Source organism: Coregonus lavaretus (assembly GCF_964263955.1).
Source record: "Coregonus lavaretus genome assembly, chromosome: 15".
Taxonomy (NCBI): domain Eukaryota; kingdom Metazoa; phylum Chordata; class Actinopteri; order Salmoniformes; family Salmonidae; genus Coregonus; species Coregonus lavaretus.
In genome coordinates, this window is record NC_140002.1 from 44263896 (window position 1) to 44289992 (window position 26097).

At 42.0% G+C, this 26097-nt stretch overlaps 1 protein-coding gene across 1 annotated transcript; it reads left to right on the forward strand.

Moving 5' to 3' along the window:
* The first annotated feature begins 655 nt into the window (after positions 1–655).
* Positions 656–24460, forward strand: LOC311142043 (regulator of G-protein signaling 14-like). The gene is made up of 15 exons (XM_084177592.1): positions 656–817; positions 1029–1050; positions 5719–5891; positions 7037–7129; positions 7239–7382; positions 7599–7799; positions 8485–8611; positions 8697–8767; positions 8862–9050; positions 10442–10518; positions 10633–10759; positions 10855–10936; positions 12640–12698; positions 22826–22940; positions 23062–24460. The coding sequence occupies exons 1-15, from the start codon at positions 773–775 to the stop codon at positions 23451–23453; spliced, it is 1917 nt and encodes a 638-aa protein (XP_084033718.1). The 5' UTR covers positions 656–772; the 3' UTR covers positions 23454–24460.
* Positions 24461–26097: the final 1637 nt, after the last annotated feature.

A 26097-nucleotide genomic window follows, 5' to 3' on the forward strand; every position in this document is an offset into this window, starting at 1 on the left:
AACATGCTCAAACAAGTCATATTATAGTTTAGCCAAGTGTGACGTAATTTATCTGATCAATGATGGATTGTTTTGAATTTATCCTACAGAAAACGATGATGTTCAAAGAGTTCACCAAAGGATTCTCTCAACTTTCCCTGAGAACCTCTCTCCGACGGAGACTTGGAAGATACAACAATGAAACCAGCATTAGACCACTGAATTTCACAAGGGTAAACCTATACTAAAATTGACTTATAGATAATTCACTTAATTCACTTATAGATAATAATGTATTTACTAATTATTAACTAATATTAGACAACATGAGAGCTGTGGTTTATGGTAGTGATGGCATGTGTTTAGTCACTTACAGCTGGTGGCAGTTTATTGTGGTTAAGCATAGAGATCCTCCTAATTCTATATGGTTAAGATCCAGTTTTATGCTAATTAAGACAAGACCAATATTTGGCAAGAGAAACTCAGACACCACAAACTATTTTCAAACTGTGTAATCTGCAGTGTATTCATTTCATGTTTTGGTGTATACTATTGTCTGCATGAATGAGAATGATATTGGTTTAGACAAGTGGGTAAAGTGAGACAAGGGTTTGTGCAGAGTGCACACACATCCTCTTGTGGTCATGTTGCTATGGCAAGACTTCCTGTGCAGTCAGGAAGTGGCAGTCACTGCGAAGCAGGTAGGTTCAGAGAAGAACACTACCGGAACCCTTTTTCAGTGATCTATCAATGTCTCTCTTGGAATCTTTAAATTAACTGAAGCGATACGGCAATGTTCATAATACATAAAAACCTTGGAATACCGAATGGACGTGCAGTAAGTGGGCCTAGACTTGTTAGTGTGTTTTGTGATTTGATCTGTCTGTCTGTCTCGCAGTCTCACTGTCTAAGCTCTAAAGTCTGCTAAAGAGTAGAGGTTTTATTCCAACTAAAAATATGTTACTTTAGATGTAAAATCATTGTGTATCTGGTTGTTGTTACCCTAATCCAAAGCAGATGTATTCACTGGTCTATGTTTGTGGTTACAGAGTCTGGCAGTGTCAGACGGAGGTGAGTTGATACATTCGTTTTTTTTTTACTGAACATGTCGGACCAGACAGTAGACTGGACCAGACAATAGATGGTCTGCTTTCTCACAGTTATACATATGGATGGCCAGACACACACACACACACATACACACACACACACTTTCAGCTGAGTGCTTTGAGGAGCTGTAAATCAGAGATGTGTATGAATAAGTGAATGGCCCTGTAGCACATTGTGTCCTTCGCTCTCAACATATTCACACATATACAGTGCCTTGCAAAAGTATTCATCCCCCTTGGTGTTTTTCCTATTTTGTTGCATTACAACCTGTAATTTAAATGAATTTTTATTTGCATTTCATGTAATGGACATACACAAAATAGTCCAAATTGGTGAAGTGAAATGAAAAAAATAACTTGTTTCAAAAATTTATACAAAATAAATATCGGAAAAATGGTGCATGCATATGTTATGAAGCCCCTACATTATTAAAAAAAAAAAATTATTTAACCTTTATTTAACCAGGTAAGCCAGTTGAGAACAAGTTCTCATTTACAACTGCGACCTGGCCAAGATAAAGCAAAACAGTGCGATAAAAACAACAAACACAGAGTTACATATGGGGTAAATTTAGTATTAACACTGGAATGATAGATGTGCAAAAGATGATGTGCAAATAGAGATACTGGGGTGCAAATTAGCAATATAAATAACAATATGGGGATGAGGTAGTTGGGTGGGCTAATTTCAGAATGGCTGTGTACAGGTGCAGTGATCGGTAAGCTGCTCTGACAACTGATGCTTAAAGTTAGTGAGGTAGATAAGAGTCTCCAGCTTCAGAGATTTTTGCAGTTCGTTCCAGTCATTGGCAGCAGAGAACTGAAAGGAATGGCGGCCAAAGGAGGTGTTGGCTTTGGGGATGACCAGTGAGGTATACCTGCTGGAGCGCAGACTAAGGGTGGGTGTTGCTATGGTGACCAGTGAGCTAAGATAAGGCGGGGATTTGCCTAGCAGTGATTTATAGATGACCTGGAGCCAGTGTGTTTTGTGACGAATATGTAGTGAGGGCCAGCCATCAAGAGCGTACAGGTCACAATGGTGGGTAGTATATGGGGCTTTGGTGACAAAACGAATGGCACTGTGATAGACTACATCCAATTTTCTGAGTAGAGTGTTGGAGGCTATTTTGTAAATGACATCGCCGAAGTCAAGGATCGGTAGGATAGTCAGTTTTACGAGGGCATGTTTGGCAGCATGAGTGAAGGAGGCTTTGTTGCGAAATAGGAAGCCGATTCTAGATCTAACTTTTGATTGGAGATGCTTAACGTGAGTCTGGAAGGAGAGTTTACAGTCTAACCAGACACCTAGGTATTTGTAGTTGTCCACACACTCTAGGTCATACCAGCCGAGAGTAGTGATTCTAGTCGGGTGGGCGGGTGCAAGCAGTGTTCGGTTGAAGAGCATGCCTTTAGTTTTACTAGTGTTTAAGAGCAGTTGGAGGCTACGGAAGGAGTGTTGTATGGCGTTGAAGCTTGTTTGGAGGTTTGTTAACACAGTGTCCAATGAAGGGCCAGATGTATACAAAATGGTGTCGTCCGCATAGAGGTGGATCCGAGCGTCACCCGCAGCAAGAGCGACATGATTGATATACACAGAGAATAGAGTCGGCCCGAGAATTGAACCCTGTGGCACCCCCATAGAGACTGCCAGAGGTCCAGACAACAGGCCCTCCGATTTGACACATTGAACTCTATCTGAGAAGTAGTTGGTGAACCAGGCGAGGCAGTCATTTGAGAAACCAAGGCTATTTAGTCTGCCAATAAGAATGCGGTGGTTAACAGAGTCGAAAGCCTTGGCCAGGTCGATGAAGACGGCTGCGCAGTACTGTCTTTTATCGATCGCGGTTATAATATAATTTAGGACCTTGAGCGTGGCTGAGGTGCACCCATGACCAGCTCGGAAACCGGATTGCATAGCGGAGAAGGTACGGTGGGATTCGAAATGGTCGGTGATCTGTTTGTTAACTTGGCTTTCAAATACTTTCGAAAGGCAGGGCAGGATGGATATAGGTCTGTAACAGTTTGGATCTAGAGTGTCACCCCCTTTGAAGAGCTTGGCAGCTTTCCAATCTCTGGGGATCTCAGACGTTACGAAAGAGAGGTTGAACAGGCTAGTAATAGAGGTTGCGACAATTTCGGCAGCTAATTTTAGACAGAAAGGGTCCAGATTGTCTAGCCCAGCTGATTTGTAGGGGTCCAGATTTTTCAGCTCTTTCAGAACATCAGCTGTCTGAATTTGTGTGAAGGAGAAGCGGAGGGGCATGGGCAAGTTGCAGCGGAGGGTGCAGAGCTGGTGGCCGAGGTAGTGGTAGCCAGGTGGAAAGCATGGCCAGCCGTAGCAAAATGCTTATTGAAATTCTCGATTATTCTAGATTTATCGGTGATGACAGTGTTTCCTAGCCTCAGTGCAGTGGGGAGGAGGTGCTCTTATTCTCCATAGACTTTACAGTGTCCCAAAACTTTTTGTAGTTAGTGCTACAGGATGCACATTTCTGTTTGAAAAAGCTAGCCTTTGCTTTCCTAACTGATTGTGTATATTGGTTCCTGACTTCCATGAAAAGTTGCATATCGCAGGGGCTGTTCGATGCTAATGCAGTACGCCACAGGATGTTTTTGTGCTGGTCAAGGGCAGTCAAGTCTGAGGAGAACCAGGGGCTATATCTGTTCTTAGTTCTGCATTTTTTGAATGGGGCATGCTTATTTAAGATTGAGAGGAAAGCACTTTTAAAGAACAACCAGGCATCCTCTACTGACGGAATGTGGTCAATATTCATCCAGGATACCCGGGCCAGGTCAATTAGAAAGGCCTGCTCGCTGAAGTGTTTTAGGGAGCGTTTGACAGTGATGAGGGGTGGTCGTTTGACCGCGGACCCATTACGGACACAGGCAATAAGGCAGTGATCGCTGAGATCCTGGTTGAAGACAGCGGAGGTGTATTTAGAGGGTAAATTTGTCAGGATGATATCTATGAGGGTGCCCATGTTTGCAGATTTAGGGTTGTACCTGGTAGGTTCGTTGATAATTTGTGTGAGATTGAGGGCATCTAGGTCACAAAATAATCTTTAACACAACCAAAACAAACAGCAAATGCATCCAACAAGTTTGTAGAGTCACAAGCTTGATGTAATCATTGAGTGATAGGAATATGGAACCAAATACAAAACCTTTGACTACATTAATACACATAAGTGAATTTGTCCCAATACTTTTGGTTCCCTAAAATGGGGGGACTATGTACAAAAAGTGGTGTAATTTCTAAATGGTTCACCCGATGTAGATGGAAATACCTTCTAATTAAAGTTGACATTCTGCACTTCAGCCTCATAGTCACTGTTTCATTTCAAATTCAAAGTGCTGGAGCGCAGAGCCAAAACAACAACAAAAATGTCCCTTTCCCAATACTTTTGGAGCTCACTGTAAGTAGTGTTTACTGTTTGTCAAAGCTGAAGAATGCACTGTCTATTTGGTTCACCTGCCTGTCTGGCTCTGAAGTTCCAGTGTTACCACAATGACTTCCTCCTCAATAGCTGACAGTTGTATGTGAGAAAAAGTCACGAGGGAGTTTCTCAGGACTTGTTCTCTTGTACATTCATCTTTCAATTTCCTGTAAATTTTCACAACTCAGTGATTAGATTAAAGTTTTCTGTATTCAAAATCACATTACTAGGTTCAAGTACAGGAGAAGACACACATAATATGTAAAAGTGAAAAATGATGAGTGAGCACAAATATCATACCCCCCCCCCCAACATTTTTTTTTGTAATGGTGAAAAGTTAGCATGTCTTGGGGGTATGATATTTGTGCGTCTGTAACTTTCTCACTCATCATTATTCATGATTCATTCAGGAGTATCCGTAACCATGGTAGCATCCACATTAATGTAGAAGTATCTATAAATATTATATTCTTATTTACAATAAAATGGACTCCAAAATGACACAATACATTATTTAACATTCATTTATATTGGGCACAAAATAATCTGAAACACAAACAAAACAAACAGCAAATGCATCCAACAAGTTTGTAGAGTCACAAGCTTGATGTAATCATTGCATGCTCGGAATATGGGACCAAATACTAAACTTTTGACTATTTTAATACACATAAGTGAATTTGTCCCAATACTTTTGGTTCTCTAAAATGGGGGGACTATATACAAAAAGTGATGTAATTTCTAAACGGTTCACCCGATATAAATGAAAATACCCTCAAATTAAAGCTGACAGTCTACACTTCAACCTCATAGACACTGTATCATTTCAAATTCAAAGTGTCACTGTCCCAATACTTTTGGAGCTCACTGTAAGTAATGTTTGCTGTTTGTCAAAGTGAGCCTGTCTGGCTTTGATGTTCCAGTGTTACCACAATGACTTCCTCCTCAATAGCTGACAGCTGTATGTGAGAGAAAGTCACGTGAGGGAGTTTCTCAGGACTTGTTCTCTTGTACATTCATCTTTTAATTTCCTGTACATTTTCACAACTCAGTGATTAGTTTAAAGTTTTCTCTATTCAAAATCCCATTACTATGTTCAAGTACAGGAGAAGACACAGATCATATTTCAAAGTGAAACGTACATGCTAGTTTCTGTATTACATCCAGTACAGCCCTGTTGTTAATGTCTCCAGAGCTGAATGTGGTACCAGAGGAGCGTGGGGCCAGTGTGGGCCTGTGTTCCAGCAGTAACTCCAGTCTCCCCACTGTGCCCAGTGATGGAGCCAGTGGTGTGGGGAAGGTGGCTAGCTGGGCTGTGAGCTTTGAGAGGCTCCTACAGGACCCAACTGGGGTCCTCTACTTCACGGTAAGACCTCAACCTGACTGTACACAATCTTTCAGGCTTATTCATGATGAGCTTTAGTATACAGTGTATTTGTGCTTGTGTGTTTATGGGTCTTGTGTGTTTGTTTCAAGGAGGGCCCATTGATTTGAAGAGATAACTGAAGTTATTTTGAACACTTACATTGTCATCTAAAAGGAACGACAACGATTTCTTTAGCAAAAATCAAAAACAACAATTACACTCTACATACTGTATCTATATACACATCAATTACACAATACATTAAAAGCAAACAAAAAACATTATTTAAATGATAGCATTTTACTGACTGGGAGACAATACAAAGCTCTGCCACAAAGATTGATTGTCAAATTGCCAAGAATTTAAAGTGAGAAAGAGGCCCACGCAAGAGTCACTTTAATAGTCAAAACCACGTGGGCGTCTGATTTCCTCCTGAGGGCTGGAGGATTTATGAGAAAAAGAGATGAGATTCACCAGTCTGGATTATTAGGCCTGTGGAGAGCAGAGGAATGTGTGTGAGTGAGACAGAAATATCAGAGTAAACAATACCCAGCTAACCGAGAACATTCCCAGGACATTAGCTAACATTCCCATTAAGTTCTAGTTAGGGTTTTATCTAACATTAGGATGACAACGTCCCAAAAACATTCAAGTAATGTTCTTGATAACAAAATGTTTTTTTTGCTGAAAATGTTTGAAATGAAATATCCTTGGAATGTTCTCCTAACATTCACTAAAATGTTGTGCACAACATCTGTAACAACCAACACAGAACATTCCCCTAAGGTTCTTATTAGGTTTCCAGGTGATGTAATTACAAAATGTGTTCTGGGAAAGTTCTTGCAACATCAGGTAAATGTTTTATTCAAACATTGCATAATCATCAGCACAACTAGACAGTTTTTGGGGCAACTTAATGAATGTTCTGGGAACGTTCTCAGACCAATTTTGGTTTGCTGGGTATACTGTAAGTCGAATTTAAGGTAGTGCTAAGATCCAATAAAAACACTGTGCAAGAGGTTTCCATCTTAAGAAACTACCCACAGTTTTCAGAGTCAAAACAGGCTGAAGATTATGCCTGGTGATAAGGTATTGTTGTTGGGTAAAGATTGGTGACAGGGCTGTTTTTCTGCTTAAACCCACAGGCTTTCCTGAAGTCGGAGGTCAGTGCTGAGAACATCTTATTTTGGCAGGCATGTGAAAAGTTCAGACAGATCCCATCCAATCAGAAAGAGAAGGTACTTCACAGATGAAAATGGGTTTTGACAGCTTCAAGATTACCCCATGTGCTATTTCTAAGAGGGGTCTCTATCAGTCAGGGTTTGACCATGTTCCTCTTCTGTCCAGTTAAATCAGGAGGCTCGCTCCATCTACAGTAGTTACCTCTCAGGCAGTGCCTCCCATCCCATCAACATTGATGACACAGTCCGCATCGAGGAGCGGGAAGTGAGAAACCCTCACCCTGATATGTATCACAAGGCTCAACAACAGGTACACCACCATGGCCACATCATCTACAGTACCAAGCCTCATTAGAAAATAATGAAATATTCCTCTATTAAGTACTCATACAGTAGCATGGTCATCTTTTGCTGTGGGAAACATAGCAGGAAAAATATGAAATGCCATGAAAACTGAGTTTAGTAACAAAGATGGTTGTGTTGCCTGACTTGACAAAGCTTCCTCTCTCTCTCTCCCTCACTTCAGATCTTCAAGCTGATGAAGTTTGACAGCTACACACGCTTTGTTCGCTCCCAGCTCTACCAGAGCTGCATGTTGGCCAATGTGGAGGGCAGGCCTCTACCTGAGCTGGGCCCCCGCTTGAAGAGCACAGCAACCAGAAAGACTGCTGGGACTGACATCCCCGCTCTTAGTAACAGACCCAAGGCTGACCAGAAACCCAAAGAGGTACTGTACACAAGGCCGACCCCAGGTATAAGCGACATAAGCGTACAAAAAAAATAATACAATTGGAACTCAGTTGGGGTCTCAACTTACTGTTTGTTGAGAGTTAGAATAGTAGAATACAGAAGGTGCAGTTTCGAAATTTGGTTGTGCATCAGCAGTTTTCCTCTTGTTATGTCAGTTGCTGACAGTCCCTCAAATAGCCCATATCAGCCAAAACATTTTAGATCGGTAAATTAGTCTAGCCAACTATCTAAACTTGTAGTAATCATGTCCGAATTAACGACCGGGTACAAAGGGCACGTGCCCAGGGGCCCTGACCTCCAGGGGGCCCCCATTGATTTTGTTAGTCACTCTCACTCAGATATCATATTAACATGGCATAAGTTATGGCAAAATGTGTAGAATTGCAGGAAATTAGCTGTGAAACTGATAAATGTTATCTCCACCCCATGGCAAAATGTGTAGAATTGCAGGAAATATACTTTAAAACTAAAATGTTTATCTCAGACGTCAAGAGGGAGGCCACTAAAATGTTTTGCCTGCGAGGTGTGGGGCCCCTCAACCATATCTCGCTTAGGGCTCCCAAAAGGCTAGGGCCAGCCCTGACCATACAGTACTGTAAAAATGTGCTATAATGTTTGTGCATAAACCAACGCATCACTTCATGACTGAGTATTGTTCATAGAAACCAAAGGTCAAACCAGGAAAGTCTCTACCTTTGGATTTGGACGAGGGAGCAGAGAAGAGAAAAGGAGCTCCACAGAACAAGCTGACCAGTGAGAAAGGACGGGAAAAGAGGGGATCGTGGGGAGGTATAATACAATGGGGATAGCATTGGTTCAGAATTTATAGTACAGTATATTACTTTTCTGGTCTGATGAATACCCATTCCCTTAGCCGAGCTTGCTGACCATGCTGCAGTCTTACAGAGCACAGCCAGGTCGGGGTCTCTCCTCAAAGCAGTAGAGGTGAGCATACACACACCAAGCTCTAACTATCACATCATTGTTGTCAACATTTCACTTTGAATTAACTTGTGCCTTTTACCCCCTTTCCCCCCAGCAGTTGGAGAGGGAGCGTTGGCGTGCGGGCCAGGCTGAGAAGTACTGCTGTGTGTTCCTGCCTGATGGCACTGCCTCCCTGGCACCAGCCCGACCTGGCCTCTCCATCCGCACCATGCTCACTGGGCTCTGTGAGAAGAGAGGCCTCCCCCTCTCGGATGTCATAATCTACCTGCAGGGCAAGGACAAGGTGAGCTTCAGTCAGAATCGGCTCCTACATGCAGAGCAGAGGCCAGCTGTGGAATATGTCTTACCCTATGAGGTCCAGAGCCTGCTGGTTTTCTGTTCTACCTGATAATTAATTGCACACACCTGGTGTCCCATGTCTAAATCAGTCCCTGATTAGAGGGGAACAATGAAAAAAATGCAGTGGAACTGACTTGGACATCCAGAGTTGAGCTTGAAGGCGTTAGAATAAATGTAATCCCTGTTCATCGGTTCTGTTGTATTGTCATCATATGTTAAGTTTGAACACTGACAGTTTTGTAGCTTCAATTCAGCTTAGAGTTCCTCAATTATCACTACTCAGGATAAAACCCAGATGCAGACAGTTCGAAATAGCAAAAGTCAAGAAAATTGAAATCTGCAGTGTATAAACTTAAAATGGCGAACAGGAATGACATTTACTCTAACAGGTGGCAAAGAATAACTATAGGAAAGCCACGCCTCCAATAAGCCACGCCTCTAATCTCCTGATAGGCTGCCACCTCTACAATATATTATTAAAAAGGTTCAACATTTAATACCACATTATGAGTCATAAAACCTGGAAATGGTTCCAGTCATTTTTCCACCATTCATTTTTCCCTCTGTGATTTTAGAACTACTTCATATAAGGTCTGTGTTTCATGTAGGCTTACCCTGGTATGACATTTAGATAACTGCGCAAATCTCTCTCGGTCGGACAAGGTCACTTTCATCAATAATTAGCATAGCGACTCATCTTGTCTGAGAGAGAATTACACAGCTATCAAATTGTCACGCCAAGGTAAGTCTACACCAAACACACAATTAATTCGATTTTTTTGTAAAATTCACAATGTGAAAAATATATGGCGGAAAAACAATTGGAACCATTTCTGTGTTTTTATGGATATTATGACACATCCACTGTGGCGGACTATTGAACCCATCCCATCACAAAAAGTTTCCGGTTTAAACTTTTACACAGGGGTTCCTCGAAGACCCTTTTCAGAGGTGTTCCTCAAGGAACCTTTTTGACCTGGAAAGGTTCCACTGGTGTGGCAATTTTAGAATCCCAAAAGGTTATTCCAGGCACCTTTCCTTCTAAGAGTGTAGAGTATGTAACACAATGGGACCCCAAGGGACCACAATGGAAATAAATCATTGACTTTATCGTGTGTTTGAATATGTACTGTGTGTATATGTATTTTTGTAAGTGGCTTATAAAATCAATCAATCAAGCAACCTCTCATGCAGACGATTGGTTTCACCCAATATGGTGTCTGTCTGTCAGACTCAGCAGCATCTTAGTTGGAGGAGACTGGAGAGTTTCTATGCCTAGTATAGTTGATGTACCTGTGCTATTTATTCACCTTCTGTTCTCCGGTCTCTCCCCAGAAGCCCCTCTCTTTGGATCAGGACAGTTCAGTTCTGAAGGAGCAGCAGGTCTTTCTGGAGCTCAGGGTGACTTTTGCGTGAGTGTCCACATCCTGATATTTTACAACATGTCCACTTTTATTATCCTGTAATGAAATAAACCCTACAAACAAACAAAATCATACCAATGCCAAGTTGTGTCTATTTCTCAGGGTGGAGATAGTGTCCACAGGGAAGACAGTGGGTATTGTGGTAAAGTCCAGTAAGTCTCTACAGGAAGCACTGACCCCAGTTCTCCAGAAGCAACGTCTGCGACCACAGGATGTCATAGTCACCATGGTGAGTCTAACTATGGGACTGACTGTGACTTTCTATGCTGTTGCATAACCTATAAACCCTCTGATGTTTTCTCTCCATACTCCCTTTTATTTCAGAGTGGGAGCAAAGAGTCCCTAAGCATGAGCATGGCCGTAACCTCCCTGGCCAACAAAAAGCTAACACTGGACAGAGTGAAAGGCTAGTATGCTGCAAAATTGCGTTTGTTTTGTGTGTTTTATTTTGTGTGCATGTGTGTGCAGGAGAGACACCTAGACAGTGAGATTGCTTGTGCTCAAAACTGATACTGTATCCACAAAGCTTATACCCATATTTCCCAAAGGAGTCAGTACAATATTCTGCATTACGCTATATCCTATTACGCCAAAACACTATGATTTCCTATGAGAATTTTCTGTAAAGCTTGATCATTTACAGTGCTTGTTTAGCTAGTGTTTGTCTGGTATTTACACAGCACTTCATGGTAATTACTTCTAAGAAGACAGCACAATTGGCAATACTTAGTGGTGCTTGTTTGTTTTTGCAATGAATCTCAAAGAAGTAAAATCCATCATTTTACCTAGCCTAAGTGTCAGTCTGTTTGTGCTATCATGCCAACTCTGTTTCACTAATTGTCTTGTTTTGCTTGACAAAAACAGCAACGTTTCAGTCTGCTTTCCAACAGACACAGAGACACAAATTCACCTTTCATCGGGACAATTACCTAAAACACAAGGCCAAATACACACTGGAGTTGCTTACCAAGACGACATTGAATGTTCGTGGCCTAGTTACAGTTTTGACTTAAATAAGCTTGAACATCTATGGCAAGGCTAGCAATGATCAACAACCAACTTGACAAAGCTAGAAGAAATTGTAAAATAATATTTGGCAAATATTGTACATTCCAGGTGTGCAAATCGCTTAGAGACTTACCCAGAAAGACTCACAGCTGTAATCGCTGGCAAAGGTGATTCTAACATGTATTGGCTCAGGAGGTTGAATACTTATCTAATTAAAATATATTCGTTTTTTATTTTCCATACATTTATTTTGACAAATGTTAGAATTTTTCTCCACAGAGTATTTTGTGTACATCGTCGACAAAACATGACAATTAAATCCATTTTAATCCCACTTTGTAACACAACAAAATGTGGAAAGGTCATTGGGTGTGAATACTACTGTAAATGTCCTTGTGAGTGGACTTGCTTCGTTTACAGTACATTATCTCTTCATCCTTTGCTTATGTGGGCTCCCGAGTGGCGCAGCGGTCTAAGGCACTGCATCTCAGTGCTTGAGGCGTCACTACAGACCCCCTGGTTCGATTCCAGGCTGTATCACAACCGGCCATGATTGGGAGTCCCATAGGGCGGCGCACAATTGGCCCAGCGTCGTCCGGGTTTGGCCGGTGTAAGCCGTCATTGTAAATAAGAATTTGTTCTCAACTGACTTGCCTAGTTAAATAAAGGTAAAAATAAAATAAAATGTGCATCAGTTACCAAAACAATGTTTTCTCACGCTACCAACGGCAGTGGGACCAGGGCTCCCTCTCGAGCAAATGTCTTCCCACATTTATGTTGTTGTGGACTGTGTCACCCCTCCCCATTGAAGCTCTCACTAGCGTCTCACTAGCATCACCAAACCCACTTCACTTTGCATCTACTGAATTAACTACAGCACAACCATTACTGACCAAGCAATTCATGTATAGCAAATGTCAGGTGGTAGAGAATAAGGCTTCTGACAACTTCTCTTTTAGGAGCAGGAATTTCTCTGGTTTGTTCATGTTGAAGACAACACTCTATGCTGTGCTGTTCTTACATTTAGTACAACATGTCTAAATTGTTTTGCGTAGTTTTGTTTTTGAGATTGTGAATATTTGATCCTATTATTTCCCCCAGGTACTGAGCAGAGCAGCAGGTCAATGGTGAGTGGTAGCTCCTCAGGCCCTGTGTCTCAGGTGAGTGGTACCGGAGCACTGTTCTGTCTGTCTGACTGTCTGTCTGTCTGTCTGTCTGTCTGTCTGTCTGTCTGTCTGTCTGTCTGTCTGTCTGTCTGTCTGTCTGTCTGTCTGTCTGTCTGTCTGTCTGTCTGTCTGTCTGTCTGTCTGTCTGTCTGTCTGTCTGTCTGTCTGTCTGTCTGTCTGTCTGTGTGTCTGCCTGTCTGTCTGTCTGTCTGTCTGTCTGTCTGTCTGTAGGCGATATTTGAGGTAACTGCATTGGAGCTGTCAAATCAGCAAACAGCTCCTGTCGTTATACCCACATGAAAAAATATTATAGGTTACTATGTTATTAAAACTGTAGTATTATCATATTTATAAAAAAATATTTTGTCTTTTGGCTCTATACAATGACCATGAGGTTGAAGTGCAGCCTGTCAGCTTTAATTTGAGTGTATTTTTATCCACATTGGGTGAATTGTTTAGAAATTACAGCACATTTTGTACATAGTCCCCTCCATTTTAGGGGAGCAAAAGTATTGGGACAAATTCACTTACTGTATATGTGTATTAAAGTAGTGAAAAGTGAAGTATTTGGTCCCATATTCATAGCATGCAATGACTACATCAAGCTTGTGACTCTACAAATGTGTTGGATGCATTTGCTGTTTGTCTTGGTTGTGTTTCAGATTATTCTGTGCGCAATAGAAATTAATGGTAAAGAATGTATTACATTTACATTACATTTTAGTCATCTAGCAGACACTCTTATCCAGAGCGACTTACAGTTAGTGAATACATATATATATATATATTTTTATTTATTTATTTATTTTTTATTCTATTTTATTATTATTATTATTATTATTAATTTTATTTCATACTGGTCCCCCATGGGAATTGAACCCACAACCCTGGCATTGCAAACGCCATGCTCTATCAACTGAGCTACATCCCTGCCGGCCATTCCCTCCCCTACCCTGGACAACGCTAGGCCAATTGTGCGCTGCCCATGAGTCTCCCGGTCGCGGCCGGCTGCGACAGAGCCTTCTTAGAGTCACCTTTACTGTAAACATGTATAGAATATGTTTCTAAACACTTCTATATGAATGTGGATGCTACCATGATTACGGATAATCCTGAATGAATCGTGAATAATGATGAGTGAGAAAGTTATAGACGCGCAAATATCATACCCCTTAAAAAATGCTAAGCTCCCCTGTAACTCCCCTGTAGCTTCTGTAACGTTCTCACTCCTCAATATTCACGATTAATTATTAGCTATGAATATGGGACCAAATACTTACATTTTTACAACTTTAATACACATATAAGTGAATTTGTCCCTATACTTTTGGTCCCCTAAAATGGGGGGACTATGTACAAAAGTGCTGTAATTTCTAAACGGTTCACCCGATATGGATACCCAGAAATTAAAGCTGACAATCTGCACTTTAACTTCATAGTCATTGTTTGATTTCAAATCCATACTTTTGGAGTATATAATAATAATTATGGAGGGCACTGTACTATAGTATTCATTGTAGTGTTATTACAGACTTAACTGTAGTATTTACTGTAGTGTTTTTGCGGACATTACTGTAGTATATTACATTTACATTTACATTTACATCATTTATCAGACGCTCTTATCCAGAGCGACATACAAATTGGTGCATTCATATTATGATAGCCAGTGGGACAACCACTTTTTTTTATGGGGGGGGTAGGGGGGGGGTGGGGGGGGGTAGAAGGATTACTTTATACTATTCCAGGTATTCCTTAAAGAGGTAGGGTTTCAAGTGTCTCCGGAAGGTGGTCAGTGACTCCGCTGTCCTGGCGTCGTGGGGGAGCTTGTTCCACCATTGGGGTGCCAGAGCAAGCGAATAGCTTTGACTGGGCTGAGCGGGAACTGTGCTTCCGTAGAGGTAGGGGAGTTAGCAGGCCAGAGGTGGATGAACGTAGTGCCCTCGTTTGGGTGTAGGGGCTGATCAGAGCCTGAAGGTAAGGAGGTGCTGTTCCCCTCACAGCTCCGTAGGCAAGCACCATGGTATTGTAGTAGATGCGAGCCTCAACTGGAAGCCAGTGGAGTGTGCAGAGGAGCGGGGTGACATGAGAGAACTTGGGAAGGTTGAACAACAGATGGGCTGCAGCGTTCTGGATAAGTTGTAGGGGTTTAATGGCACAGGCAGGGAGCCCAGCCAACAGCGAGTTGCAATAATCCAGACGGGAGATGACAAGTGCCTGGATTAGGACCTGTGCCGCTTTCTGTGTAAGGTAGGGTCGTACTCTGCGAATGTTGTAGAGCATGAACCTGCAGGATCGGGTCACCGCTTTGATGTTAGCGGAGAACGACAGGGTGTTGTCCAGGGTCACGCCAAGGTTCTTTGCACTCTGGGAGGAGGACACAATGGAGTTGTCAACCGTGATGGCGAGATCATGGAGCGGGCAGTCCTTCCCCGGGAGGAAGAGCAGCTCCGTCTTGCCAAGGTTCAGATTGAGGTGGTGATCCGTCATCCATACTGATATGTCTGCCAGACATGCAGAGATGCGATTCGCCACCTGGTTATCAGAAGGGGGAAAGGAGAAGATTAGTTGTGTGTCGTCTGCGTAGCAATGGTAGGAGAGGCCATGTGAGGATATGACAGAGCCAAGTGACTTGGTGTATAGCGAGAATAGGAGAGGGCCTAGAACTGAGCCCTGGGGGACACCAGTGGTGAGAGCACGTGGTGCGGAGACAGCTTCTCGCCACGCCACTTGGTAGGAGCGACCGGTCAGGTAGGACGCAATCCAAGAGTGAGCCGCGCCGTAGATGCCCAGCTCGGAGAGGGTGGAGAGGAGGATCTGATGGTTCACAGTATCAAAGGCAGCAGACAGGTCTAGAAGGACAAGAGCAGAGGAGAGAGAGTTAGCTTTAGCAGTGCGGAGAGCCTCCGTGACACAGAGAAGAGCAGTCTCAGTTGAATGACCAGTCTTGAAACCTGACTGGTTTGGATCAAGAAGGTAATTCTGAGAGAGATAGCAAGAGAGTTGGCTAAAGACGGCGCGCTCAATAGTTTTGGAGAGAAAAGAAAGAAGGGATACTGGTCTGTAGTTGTTGACATCAGAGGGATCGAGTGTTGTTTTTTTGAGAAGGGGTGCAACTCTCGCTCTCTTGAAGACGGAAGGGACATAGCCAGCGGTCAAGGATGAGTTGATCAGCGAGGTGAGGTAAGGGAGAAGGTCATCGGAGATGGTCTGGAGAAGAGAGGAGGGGATAGGGTCAAGCGGGCAGGTTGTTGGGCGGCCGGCCGTCACAAGTCGCAAGATTTTATCTGGAGAGAGAGGGGAGAAAGAAGTCAAATTATAGGGTAGGGCAGTGTGAGCAGGACCAGCAGTGTCATTTGACTTAACAAACGAGGATCAGATGTCGTCAACCTTCTTTTCAAAATGGTTGACGAAGTCATCCACAGAGAGGGAGGGGGGGGGGGGGGATTCAGCAGGGAGGAGAAGGTGGCAAAGAGCTTCCTAGGGTTAGAGGCAGATGCTTGGAATTTAGAGTGGTAGAAAGTGGCCTTAGCAGCAGAAACAGATGAAGAAAATTTAGAGAGGAGGGAGTGAAAAGATGCCAGGTCCGCAGGGAGTCTAGTTTTCCTCCATTTCCGCTCGGCTGCCCGGAGCCCTGTTCTGTGAGCTCGCAATGAGTCATCAAGCCACGGAGCTGGAGAGGAGGACCGAGCCGGCCGGGAGGATTGGGGACATAGAGAGTCAAAGGATGCAGAAAGGGAGGAGAGGAGGGTTGAGGAGGCAGAATCAGGAGATTGGAGGGGGAAGGATTGAGCAGAGGGAAGAGATGATAGGATGGAAGAGGAGAGAGTAGCGGGAGAGAGAGAGCAAAGGTTGCGACGGCGCATTACCATCTGAGTAGGGGCAGAGTGAGTAGTGTTGGAGGAGAGCGAGAGAGAAAAGGATACAAAGTAGTGGTCGGAGACGTGGAGGGGAGTTGCAGTGAGATTAGTAGAAGAACAGCATCTAGTAAAGATGAGGTCAAGCGTATTGCCTGCCTTGTGAGTAGGGGGGGACGGTGAGAGGGTGAGGTCAAAAGAGGAGAGGAGTGGAAAGAAGGAGACAGAGAGAAATGAGTCAAAGGTAGACGTAGGGAGGTTGAAGTCCCCCAGAACTGTGAGGGGTGAGCCATCCTCAGGAAAGGAACTTATCAAGGCTTCAAGCTCAATGATGAACTCTCCAAGGGAACCTGGAGGGCGATAAATGACAAGGATATTAAGCTTAAATGGGCTAGTGACTGTGACAGCATGGAATTCAAATGAGGAGATAGACAGATGGGTCAGGGGAAAAATAGAGAATGTCCACTTGGGAGAGATGAGGATTCCTGTGCCACCACCCCGCTGACCAGATGCTCTCGGGGTATGCGAGAACACATGGTCAGACGAGGAGAGAGCAGTAGGAGTAGCAGTGTTTTCAGTCAGCGCCAAGAAGTCGAGGGACTGGAGGGTAGCATAGGCTGAGATGAACTCTGCCTTGTTGGCAGCAGATCGGCAGTTCCAGAGGCTGCCTGAGACCTGGAACTCCACGTGGGTGGTGCGTGCAGGGACCACCAGGTTAGAGAGGCAGCAGCCACGCGGTGTGAGGCGTTTGTATAGCCTGTGCGGAGAGGAGAGAACAGGGATAGACAGAGGCATAGTTGACAGGCTACAGAAAATGGCTACAATAATGCAAAGGAGATCGGAATGAAATGAACTAAGCATCTGGGAAAGGAGAGAGCGGGGCCTCCCTCACCACAACACCCAAATATAACTCTCCCAACTTCCACCTCAGAAACTATAATTGTTGTTGAACACAATATATGATCTATACTTGGCATTTAGGTTTCTGGGGTATATGCAAATTATATATATTAGCATATCAATGCAGTGTGTAGTATTTATATTCTACAGTATACTACAGTTTACTACAGTGTACTACAGAATTTAAATAGTAAGTACTGTAGTGTTTGATAGTAAACTATAGTATTTTTGTATGTGTTAACCATTATTTATTTCCATAATGATCTTATTCATAGAATGATTTCTAGCTTTACACCATGATACATCAGATTTGTTCAATGGCTACATATTTACTTACAGTACAACACATTAATTGTGTACATGATTGTCATTGCACAGTAGAGTAATATGGATAAATAAATACCATTATTTGCAAAGTTATCATATATACACATACATTTATTTGTAGGCCTACCATAGTACTCACCACTGTATACCATTGTAAACTATAGTATGTACAATAGTACAATATGATAAAATGTCTTATTGTACAGTGTATTGCAATTTATGACAAACTTCTATAGTAAGTGCTATTTCAGTTTTTCTGAATCGCGTACAAGCATTTTTTTGGAACGATGTTGTAGATTTTCAAAACAGAGTCCGCAAGACACAGAATTATGTGGCCTTTTGCAAAACAGTAAATGCGTTTTCAAAATGTAGTTGCCTTCTCAAAACATACATACAATCATCAAAACTTTTATTATACCATCAAACTTGCAAATACATTCATCAAAAGAACATGACTGCCTGCAACAAAAAAAATTGCAACCATACTTATCTCTTAAATCCCAGCAGGCAAAACAGAAAGTTAGTCTGTGTTTTACAAATCCCAGTAGATCAATACATTTTCTTTGGAGTCACTAAATCATGATGAGTAGAATTGGAAGTACAACTATCCAAAGGTGCAGAATTACTCTCCTTTTATGCACATTTCACCAAACATCAAATCAAATATTATTCCCCAAAAATAAAAAAGGAATAATTCATCGGTATCATCACAATTCAATTCCATGTATTCAGTACAAAGTTTGGTTTGCTCATAGTTTTATAGACTTTCAATTGACGCACAGAAACACAATCCACAATAGAAATAAGGAAAGGTGAATACAATGGAGAAACACAAGGATATGAATGTATAGGCCTAAATCCACACCAAAGAAAAGCTCTAAGGAAGGTCACAATGTTGGAGATAATGACTTAGGAGTAACCCAAAGTTACTTAGAAGCAACCCAACTTCATTCTCTGGATCTCTGCAAGTCGGCAATATTGTACAAAATCTTAACAATTAGACATTTACTGATTGCTGGAAACAGTGAACACAATTGAACACATTTCTCTTCTGATGAAAACAATGTGTTAAAGCTGCAATATGTAACTTTTTGGGTGACCTGCCAAATTCACATATAAATGTGAGTTATAGATCTGTCATTCTCATTGAAAGCAAGTGTAAGAAGCGTTAGATAGGTTCTATGTGAACTATTTCTATGCTTCACATTCTTAAGCTTCGTTTTTGCGTCTTCTCCTTTTGGTTTGGTACGCCAGCTTCAAACAACTGAAAATACAATATTTATGGTTATTGAAAATACATTTCATGGCGGTTTAGATGGTACAATGATTCTCTACACTATGGATGGCTTGTTTTGTCACAAACTGAAATTAGGCAAACTATCAGAATTTTTGCAACCAGGAAATGCTGGAGCGATTTCTGCATATTGCACCTTTAATATTATGTCAACAAAACACTTAACAATGAATTTTGTATTCACTGATGACATTTGTATTGAATGTTTTGTAAAAGGTGGTGTAAGATATGCAAGTCAGATTCTAAGGCAAGAAAATGACTAGAAGTTCTATAAATGTATTTGAACATTAAAGCATCTGTTCTGCTATATCTATGTTTGTGGATATACATTGATTGATTAATATTATGCTACACAAAGATAAATAACATACATTTTTCTAAACTAATCCAATCAGTTATTTAGATTTTTTGCACCTGTTACTGACATTTCTGTTCCAGTTTAAATGCCTTAGGTAGTCTCCTCAACGTTCCTAACCCTGGCACTCTGAATGCAAGTTGCAGGTGAATAAAAATTCCAACTCTTGGATATCCTAACTCTGTCTGGATTTCAATATGAATTAGACATCACTTTGCAAGCTAGCATAATGTGACTTGCATGTAGGGTTGCAAAATTCTGGTAACTTTTCCCAAATTCTCAGTTTTTCCAGAAATCCTGGTTAGAAGTTTTCTTGGAAATGGAGGTAGGAAATCAGAAATCCTTCAATCAGGATTTTTGAAAAATCAGGGAATCTGGGGAAAGTCACCGAAATTTTGCAACCCTACTTGAAGGCCCGATATGGCCTGAGATACAGTATGAACTGGGGTACAATTATGCACTTATAATTAAAGGTACAAAGGATGACCTTACATGGTGTTGTACCCCTTTAGGAACAAATCTTAACTCAGGCCTGCAAGTTGCATTATGCTGGCTTGCAAGGTGATGTGTAATTCCTATTGGAATCCATCCAGTGTGGGGCTATCCAACTTTTAGAATGTTTTATCACCCACAACCTGTACTCAGAATGACTCCAAGGGTTGGGAAGACTAAGCTGTGGGACTACCTAAAGCATCTAAACTGGAACAACCATTTCAGTAATCAGTGCAATAAGTCCAAGTAACATTTTGGATAAGTTTATAACATTTTTGTAATTTATATTTGAGTAGTATAAGATTAATTAATGAATCAATCAATCAATGCACAAACATAGATATTGAAACAAACTATTCTAAAAATCAACCTGCAATGGAGCATGCTGGGAAATATGATAATGATAGGCATGGTTTTGGTTTTAGGGTAAAACTAGGCCCTCAAAATAAAACTTTTTTTTATAATAACATATTTGCTTAGGATCTCTCATTGGTGAAGTCCATGGGACCAAAAATGAATGAATGCAACAACCATGTCTCTGTCACTAACAAATACAGTCATGTAACTCTACAATTTACTTGAAAGGCAAGGCATTAAGCATTGTGTTAATTTGATTTAACACTGTTTTGGTGTCTATATGGTTCCACAGATTCAACACTTTCAGTGTTGATTTAACACACTCAGTGTTATAAAAACAATTATAAACTGGGTGGTTCGAGCCCTGAATGCTGATTGGCTGACAGCCGTGGTATATCAGACCGTCTACCATGGGTGTGACAAAACAGTTATTTTTACTGCTCTAATTACGTTGGTAACCAGTTTATAATAGCAATAATAGCGTTGCATCATGCCTAAGAACAGCCCTTAGCCGTGGTATATTGGCCATATACCACACCCCCTCATGCCTTATTGCTTAATTAACACTGGTTACTACTGAGTGGAGTATAGTATTCTAATTCTACAGTATACTACAAAATGATATAGTAAGCACTACACAATCGAGGAATACTACAGTGTGTACTAATGGGTGTGTTCTTAAATTCACTCTGGAGTGCCAGAGTGCGCTCTGGGCATTCATAAATTCAGAATGGCTCTTGGAGTGTTCAGAGCGCACACTGGACACTCTAGCCGAGGAGTAGGGTTGATATGAGCATTCTGACCTCGCAACGGCATTCAAGCACCCAAGCTAACTAGCTAAAGTTGGCTAGCTTGCTAGCTACTTCCAGACACAACGGAGAGAACACCTCACTCTGACCATTTTACTCGCCCTAGCAGAGCTGGTTAGGCTTTTTTCATGTTATCTAGAGCATTGGTGACTGTAACTGTGCTGCTGGCAACAATTTAATTAAGTTTTTTTGCCGCCGTTTACTGACAACGGTCATATTCAACGGGTGTTGCATGTTCGTAAATTCATCAGTTATTCTGCGCTCTGGCACACTCAGATGAGAGTGCTCTGAAATTGTAATAGATAGCCAGAGTGAATTTACGAACACCCCCATAGTATTCTACAAAATTGTATAGTAAATACTACACATGATCAAGGGATACTGGTTCTGTGGTTTCCATGGCGCCGTAAGGCAGCCTAAACAGAGAGATCTGGAATTTTAGTTTTGATAAGTCATTGAGTTGTTGATTGGATATACAGTATCTGGTTGTTTTTACCCATGGAGTTGCAGGACTGATGGCAGGTTGACTTGTCTGGTTTGGCTAGCTAGCTAGCTGGCTAATGTTTGCATGCATTTAAATGATGCATCTCAGCACCGACTGCTTCTTGATCCATAAGACCTGACTGCATTGTGGAAATGGCAGAGAGCTCCTAGTAAGGATCACTACTGCTCTGGACTGATGTGTGGTGGGCTTTGTTGTGCTTTGTAGCAGTAGAGGCATCACCCAAGTGTTTGCTACACGTTGGATGTGGAGGAGTATGAAGTCCAGGCTACATAGAGGCTGAGCTGAGGATGACATCAGGGTCAGCAAGCCAACTCCATCATCTGGCATCACAGGCTACAGAGAGGCAGAGGATAACACCAGAGCCGGCAAGCAAACTGCATCACCATCATCTGGCATCACCATCATCAAACCATAATTTAACTCGATTTAGGAGCCTGAGATCGCTGATCTACTGAGGGAGTCCTGCTCTAGGCATGACAATGTCTATGACAATGTCATCCTGTCTTTTGTTTTATTATGTGTTATATATGTAACCCAAGTAGGCTAAGTCTACTGTGTAGCCTAGGCCTACTATGTTTATGTTTGTAAAAAAATTTAAACCATTTATTTAATACGTTTTCAAACTTTTTTGTGTCATCCTTGATGATTTTAAATGCATTATCCACATGTGTGATTGTATTGCGTTTTAAATTGTCAAATAAATCTATCTATCAACTACGGTGTGGAGTACAGTATTCTACAGTATACTACAGTTGACTACAGAATTCTATAGTAAGTACTATAATATTCTATAGTAAACTGTAGTATTTTTTATGCGGGTATCGCAGACATTGCCATTGGAGGCGCCGAGTCATATTAGTAATAATCCCATGCAGCCTTGTTACAAATTGGAACACTGGAATGTGTGATGTAATCTACACCCCGATTAGGCTGATATAAATCCTTATTATTTTGTTGAATGATATTCAATTACATTGCCATTATTTCAATTTAGCATACACTTTCTCGTTCTGAACTTCTAAAGCGAGTGGGACAGTTGTAGCTTCGTGACAACCACACGTGCAGCTGCTCACCGATTTGACAGCTCTAACACAGTTACAACTCCGACACCGCCAAAATACCAGCCATGCGGGAGTCCGCTATTGCCGGTTAACGCTTGATCTGATTGAATCTTTAAAAAGTTATTGGCATTTCCAACAATGTGACATTTTTCTATATTGGTTAGGTGAGAAGATCAGCTGTTGTAGAGGTGGACACCAGCTCTCTCTTTAGTTCTGACAGAGTCCGGACCAACACCAGGCTGAGAAACCCTGCAGTTAGAAAAACCTATGACATGGATGGTAAGGGAATGGTTTGTGAGGGAACCTACTGGACATTATTGCTATGATCAGCTATTTTCATGTATATATGTAGCTATTACATTAAGGCATGAGCCTAACATGATTTGTCTGTTGTCTGCAGGTCTGATGGAGCTTCTGTCCAGAACCCAGTGCTGCAGTGTGGACGATCAGAGAGGCCTGCTGAAGAAAGAGCAGCTGTGGCTCCCTCAGTTCCTACAGCTCCCTCTGGATGAGGCACACGAGGAAGACCAGGAGGAGGACCAGGAGGAGGAGCAGGGGAAGAGAGGAGGAGGAATGGGGGGACTGCAGGGTCAGGATGGACTAGGGCTCACTGAGACAGAGCTGGAGCCATCTCCTGTCCTCTTTCATGCCTTCCCTGAGCCCTTTCAGCTGCCCTCTGGGCCTCCACTGCAGTTCTCAGACACAGGAGAGGGAGGGGAGGAGCAGACCAGACCTCCCTTCTCAGACAGCCAGCTCTCAGAGCCTGACCCTGGCCGCGAGACTGTGGTGTGACTGAGGGAGAAGAGAAATGCTGTGGATGAATGGATTATGAAATAGTCTGGGTACCAGTCTGTTTAGCAATGACACAGAGTGGAATGTTAGCTAAGCAGACTGGTACCCAGGCTAGTTATGAATGGCTGTTTTACCTTATTTATTAAGCTGATTTACAGTACAGTGCCTTCTATTGCCTCATGTTGTTTACCTGACCTTTGGCGTGAACTGACATTTTCACTTTACCTTTGCTTAAAGGCTCAGTGCAGTCAAAAATGTGATTTTCCTGTGTTTTCTATATATTTACACATTATGAAGTTGGAATAATACTGTGAAATTGTGAAAATTATGATCATGCCCTTTTAGTGTAAGAGCTGTTTGAAAAAACCTGAAATGTCAGCCTGTTTTGGTGGGATGGAGTTTCAGCCTTCCATGGTGACATCCCCATGCAGTAAATTAGTTAATAGACCAATAAGAAAGAGAGTTCCAAACCTCTCTGCCAATAACAGCTAATTTACAGTCCTAGCTAAATTCTTGCTTGAGAAATTGCTCCTTGCTAAGAAGCTATTTTTGTTTCTTTCTGACAATTTTAATTGAAAACAATCACAGTAAGGAACTTAATTGTTACCCAGAAATTATTTGATATAGAGGTAAGAATGGCTGCATTGGACCTTTAAATGCACAGTATAAATGGTTACCTATAGTGTCTTGGTGTTTTTACTGTTGCTGTGCTGTTTATTTTGCCTGGGAGATAATAAATTGATGTATTGATAACCTACAGTGTAAAGTGTAAATGAAATTATATTATGTCATTGGAATACAATGTTTGCCACAACAATTTCATTACTGGAAGTAATGGAGAAATCCAGTGGAGAAATTAATGTATCTCTCGCTTGGTGAAGAGATACTGTGGAGGATGAAATTGTTGATTCTTGCCTTGGTATGTAGCAGCCTTTTATGTTCAGTGTCCTTTGGTGTGTTGTTAGGGGAGGGGGGGGGGGGGGTGACAAATAAAGAGGTGAGGTCTGATCTGTCTGATGAGTAATCACTTTATAAATTCTACATGGATATAGGGTAGAGAGAGGAACAAGTGAGACACACAGAGAGCAGACGGAGGGGGGAGGAGAGAGAGGAAGAGTATAATTATTATCCATCCCACTTAACCATCCTCAGGCATGTCTTTTAGCCTTACAACTCAAGCAGTTCTGCATCTAGTTGTAGAAAAGAGTGCAAGTAGTCTACATCTTCTCAGGGAGAGCACTGTCTTTGTACTATTATAGAAAAAATATAGAAACCAAGCACACACAAAATAGGAGCTACATGTAAAACACAAGCCCATTGTGGAAATTAGGCAAATTGCAACATCACTTAGCCTGAATTCAAACAACTCTCCCCCTTCCCTCACCCACCCCTTACAATAGATTACAGTACCAGTAATGGTACCGTCAATGGGTTACAGTAACAGCATTGGTACCATAAAATTGTCAAAAGGTAACTGGCCGCCAGCAAGTTACTGTAAAAACAACAGGGATTTCTTTTTTTACAGTTTATACATTGCGTTTTCAAGATTAAGAATAGATCCACTTTCGATGGCTGTGAGTGAGTGAGTGAGTCAGTACATGAGTGAGTGGGTGACTGAGTAACTGAGTGAGTGTGATTAGGTGATGGTACAGTATTGAGTGGAGCCCAGTCTGTGTATTTGTGTAGCAGAGCACGTTCCCCAGGGAGGCATCTCTCAGACAATTGGGTTCTTTCAGTTAGCCTACTTGGCTCCTGGTGACATGTTGTTGCCATGGTGATGCTTTCTGTACTGGCTTATAAGCATTTATACAAGCATTTACAAGCATTTCGCTACACCCGCAATAACAGCTGCAATATTGGTTGCGAAATATGTGTACGCAACCAATACAATTGTATGTGATTTGATTGGCGCGATTAAAGGCGGCTACAAGCTACACTCCATTGATCTACTTGCGTGCGTGGGTGGAGTCGGTTTTTTGGGGGCATTGTTTTTGCATTCCACCGAGAGAGGAAGCCCACCTTGTGTAGTGAATATCCACTAGGGGGCTTGGGGAGCCAGAGTAGCTTACCAAGCAAGATAGGCCGAGGAACTATTTTTGACTCTAGCTAGCGACGATGTTTGGACTTCCGGATCTGGTGTTATATGCCTGTTTACAAATGCTAGCTACATGGTTAGTCTGGTGTTCAATGCTTTACGACACTACTTTGTAGCCGCAGAAGCAAATATGTCTCTTTTTGAATTGCAATTGCTAGAGCTTGAACAGCAAGAGCTGGAACTGCTATTACTGCTCAGGAATAAAAAAAGATATATAAAATGACAAGTTCATCCAATGAACACTAGAAGAGGGGATGATGGAGAATACACGTCTCTTGTCCAACCTATGCGAAGCATTGATGAGGAAAGACATGCTTCAGCGACTTGCCCCTCACATCTTGCACGAGAGAACTCACAGCTTGCCCGTAAGTGCTGCAGAAAGGCTGTCTGTGACCCTTTGGTTTTGGCGAGAGGCAGCACACAGCAAAGTATCGCTGCAAGTTATAATCTAGGAATCTCTACAGTTTGTGCCATCGTCACGGAAGTGTGCCAGGCTATCTGACTTCTCCTGAAAGAGGATTTTGTTGCTTATCCCTCCGTGGCACAATG